This window comes from Echinococcus granulosus (assembly GCF_000524195.1).
Source record: "Echinococcus granulosus chromosome Unknown EG_S00034, whole genome shotgun sequence".
NCBI classification, from domain to species: Eukaryota; Metazoa; Platyhelminthes; class Cestoda; order Cyclophyllidea; family Taeniidae; genus Echinococcus; species Echinococcus granulosus.
This window is the reverse complement of record NW_020170414.1, coordinates 413,344-417,582: the sequence shown is the minus strand read 5'-3', so window position 1 is coordinate 417,582 and position 4,239 is coordinate 413,344. Positions and strand designations below refer to the sequence as shown.

The window sequence follows — 4,239 nt, the reverse complement described above, 5'->3', positions numbered from 1 at the left end:
GAAGGCTAAGAATGTACCATAATGCTACGGTAGCGAAATGGCGTTGAAACACTTACAAAACGATGAGATAAAACAAAAGCTCACACGTGAAACTAGGATGAGTGTCACCTCAAACGTTTTCCCTCTTAATTTAAAGAAAGTGGTAATACACTAGGACTTACCTGTATGATGTAAGGGTAATCTAAGCCAACTTCCAATTCCTTTTCGCCATCCTTAGCTGATTCGAGATTCCATTCTTGCTCTGTACGCATGGTTTGAAATCCCAAGTTTGCAGCAATCACAGTGTTTTCCGTTGTCTTGAAACCACTCACCTCCAATTCCACAATCTCTTTACCCACCTCAAGAATCTACAATTCAGTAGTCATGGTGAATTTATAAGCGTTGCATCGAATTGGTCTTTGTCAGTTGGGAAATCAAAATAGAATAGCTTTACAGTATCAACCTTCCAGTAGTCAGCAGTGTAATCAACAAGATAGAGTATAGAGGATGACAGTGAAAAAAGAAATGAGTACAAAAACAAAAGCCAGGACTAGGGCCTCCTAAACACTATTGCCTATAAAAGGTGACAAAGGGCAAGTTTCCAGACACACCATTGAGGAATCTTCTCTTGTTAAAAGGAGATAGCTGTGAACTGGAAATGTATTGGTGGACTGCACATCGTCAGCGTCAGATGGTAACTGCTCATCTTTGGTGGACTGAGGTACTACACTATAGTCAAACATTTCTCCGTTGTCATTTGGGTCTAAGAGCCAAAAAGAAGGCTTTAAAACGAACAATACTAACAGTAAACAGAAAAAAACAAATTTGCATCGCATATTAAGCAACTCTAGGATGTTAGGCTTGATTTCTATTAATTTCTAACCGCCGATGCAATGAGTCGTCATACCACCGCTCTCCTTTTCTTCCGCTTTCATTGATAGAGGTGTAATTTCTTCATTTTGTAATTCATCGCTCTCGGCTTTCCTTTGCTCAGTAAAGGTTCCGATGGGTGGGCCATAGAGAGACCAGAGGCTACTGTACTCGGGTAGCTCAAAGGCAGTGAGACCTCGTGCACGTACACTGCGATGCAGTTGGAGAATTGCCGACCCCACGCCGGACTTTCGAGTTAAACAGGCGATGAGTTCGGTGTGTGCGAGTTCTGCTTGGGCCTGAGTCAGCGATTCGTCTGTAGGGTCGGTTTGCCCGGTGGCTAAGCAAGGCACTTCGCCGGCTGTGATAGATGTCACGGGGCCGATATTTCGAAGAGTATCTAGTATCTATGCAACGGAGAACAAAATCAACAACTGAAAATGCGCATCTAAAACAGTTACACATGATTACTAACTACGATGAACAGGACATTGCTGAAAATCATAAGTGTGCCAGTAAAATATGCTTAAAGGTGGGATTTACCATATCTGCTAAATTTTCTTATCTTTAAGGGCACTTAGAACAGATGTTATTCAAGAATCGACTCTTTGGTAAAGAATTAAATACAAATAACAAGGAAAAATAAGCCGATTGTATAACCTACCTAATGTCCAATTCATTCGAATAGAATAATAGCAGTTAATGGTGCTCATGTAGATGTTGGCACTTATGTGTAACGCCGAGCATTTAAGGGTTCAACTTACCGTGAATGCGTAATCATTTATCACAAACGATCTCGTCGGCTTCCTCAAGGCATTGGGTCCATACAAATCGACGTCCGTGGGATCAGACTCAGTCGAGTCCACTGTCGCCCCGAGGGCTTCTGATTCTGGTGATGATCGAGACTTTTTAGCGAGACGCTTTATCAAGATTCGAAAATCGGTAATACGTGGAGTTTAAGAATGGGAGCATGATGTCAATAATGACTACCTCAGTGTCATCGTTCTCGCCGTTCACAATGTTTGAAACAGTTTTCGGCAACTCAGCGTTATTTACAGACTTCTGGGTTACGTTGAATTTCATAAGCAATGAGTCTGATAGACACGATCCGAAAAATAGCCACTGATTGTCCATTACCGTAATCTACGTAAGAAAAGAAAACATAAGCTATTGTTTGATAAGGATGGTAGAATATTGGAATTTCCAAAAGACAACTTACGACTTCCGCTTGTACGTACGAACCAACTTTGGAAAGGAATAATTCCGTGACTGTGTTATTCGCTTTTTCCAATAAAAGCGTGAGAATATAGAATGCTCCTTCTCTAGTTACTATGAGGATTTCTGAAGATGGCAGTAGGCTGGCGCGGCAGCCATCCAAGGAGAGAGGTCCACACGGGGGCACCTCTTGACCTATGAGAAGTCTACAGGTTATATTTGTTAAAATCAGGGACAGATACCCGAAAATACATTACGACTTACGAAATGGGAAATTAGTTGAAACCTTGGTGTAGTAATTCAGCGGTAGTCCCCGGGATGGTAGGGTCTGTTTCAAGTAGATGATTGAGTTGGTAGCAAGGACGATCACTCCTCCTAGATCCAAATATGAGTGCTTAGTAGTTCCAAATAACGAGAATGCATTAACTAAGGCAGTTATAACGCACCAATTGGCATTGGAATGGGCAGGACTGTGTGACAATCATACGGTAGTAACTCTTGGAACCAAATGATTGGATTAGTACGCTCCTGAAGATTTATTGAAAGAGCAACTATGCAACATGTGTCACGCCGCACTGAAACTCGGCTAAGTAGAGGAAAAAAGGGTTACTTTCGTATTAAAGCTACCCCGTCCATGTTCCAGAAGGTTCATAAAGAACAAGAAGAGTGGGTTCATTAAATCCAAAGAGAAACTGCATATCTATCACGTGGTTTATTGGTTCACCAGTCGATGTGCTGAGATAGGTAGTGAAGGTGGACAAAATGGGGGCATTTGCTTTACCCTGCCATGGAGAATCGACCACTGGTGTAGCACATTGATCAATGGACTGCAATGGGGAGATGAGAGCATCCACGCGTCGAAATGGTAAAACAGCTAAGAACCTGTCATACACCAGCGTGACAGCGCATCTTTGAAGTGGATCAACACGAAGTAGTGGGGTTCTTGTAAACTGTAACCTGCCACCCTATTGTAAAGATAAGCATGGATGGCGATTGAGTACAGTAAATTGATTAATAAGACTAGCACACTTACCCTCAAGGCGGATTGTTCATATGCATGCAAAGAACACGTTTTAAATTCATAAGTATAGATATCAAAAGATAATGCCGACACCTAAAAGAGTAGTAAACAAATGCTGGCATACCTTGGCTTCGCTGAAGCTCAGCAGTATTGAATCCAATGAGTCGCCACAAAAATGAACAGATGAGATGGCTTTGACCTCTTCATACAAAGATATGCCTGTAACATAAGCAAGATATTCGTGACCACTAGTACGTAGTAATGGAAGGAAAAATTACCTATCGCCACGAATATCATATACTTCCAACAAGTTCCCACGGACTATTACAAGGTTTCGATGTCTTGGATGCAATATATTGCAGTAGACGCTATGTGTAACAGCAGTTGGAGAGGATATCTGGCGGAAAAATGTGCTAAAATTTGTCGGCCTGGACAAATCCATCAAGCTACGGATGTGTGGTCAGGTTAAATAAAGATCTTGGGCTTAACCTTGAACTGCTTAAATAATTGTGGCAAGAAACCAGCATCTTTAGATGTTCTATGAACTTGACCGTACTTCATTATTTCAGCTGCTACTGCCACAAACAAGCAAAATTATTCGCAGCCATTTTGTCTGTTTGTTGTTTACTAAAAGCCTGAGAAATATTATTTTAAAATGACGTATGGATGGGCTATTTATCCCAATGTAGTCCCATTTAACCAATCGAAACTTAGAAGTGGAAAGATGAGTATATTTTCACTATTTTATTCGTTTATACCCATTAAGTGGTTGGTGCCAAATTTGGTTATTTGGTTTTATAGTAGGCGAGCTCGCAAATTCCCCTTTGAAAATTTCTCTACATGACAGCTGAAGAGTTTGTTAGTCAGTAATGCATAAAGGAATTAAGTTAATAGAGTAGCAGATCGAAAGTTTCGGTGGAATACATTTGAAGTACTATTTGGACAATTAAAGATTTTAAACGAAGTGCAAACAGCGAAAATCACCACAGCAATGGAAAGCATGTTCTAAGTGTCAGTCAAATCTGGGCGATTTTCTACAATATTTGTAATGCATTTTTTACTAGCGTAAGGATAAGATCGTTTAGTAAAACATTCTAGTATCAAGTGCGGTCTTGAACTGAATCCAGGTTTCCCTGCTTCTAAAACATGGATTC

General features: G+C 40.8%; 1 protein-coding gene across 1 annotated transcript in view; it reads right to left on the bottom strand. All coding sequences in view use genetic code 11, as the record gives it.

Annotated features, from left to right (window-relative positions):
• Positions 1-3,527, bottom strand: part of EGR_05005 (Cleavage and polyadenylation specificity factor subunit) — a gene marked incomplete at both ends in the record, with an annotated part of 19,998 nt that extends 16,471 nt beyond the window's left edge. Inside the window, 12 exons of the mRNA XM_024494254.1 lie at positions 162-347; positions 591-742; positions 887-1,256; positions 1,614-1,769; positions 1,840-1,992; positions 2,069-2,259; positions 2,329-2,439; positions 2,511-2,650; positions 2,692-3,029; positions 3,098-3,178; positions 3,210-3,333; positions 3,364-3,527. Coding sequence (XP_024351348.1) covers positions 162-347; positions 591-742; positions 887-1,256; positions 1,614-1,769; positions 1,840-1,992; positions 2,069-2,259; positions 2,329-2,439; positions 2,511-2,650; positions 2,692-3,029; positions 3,098-3,178; positions 3,210-3,333; positions 3,364-3,527 — 2,166 coding nt within the window. The remainder of the gene's footprint in view (positions 1-161; positions 348-590; positions 743-886; positions 1,257-1,613; positions 1,770-1,839; positions 1,993-2,068; positions 2,260-2,328; positions 2,440-2,510; positions 2,651-2,691; positions 3,030-3,097; positions 3,179-3,209; positions 3,334-3,363) is intronic.
• Positions 3,528-4,239: the final 712 nt, after the last annotated feature.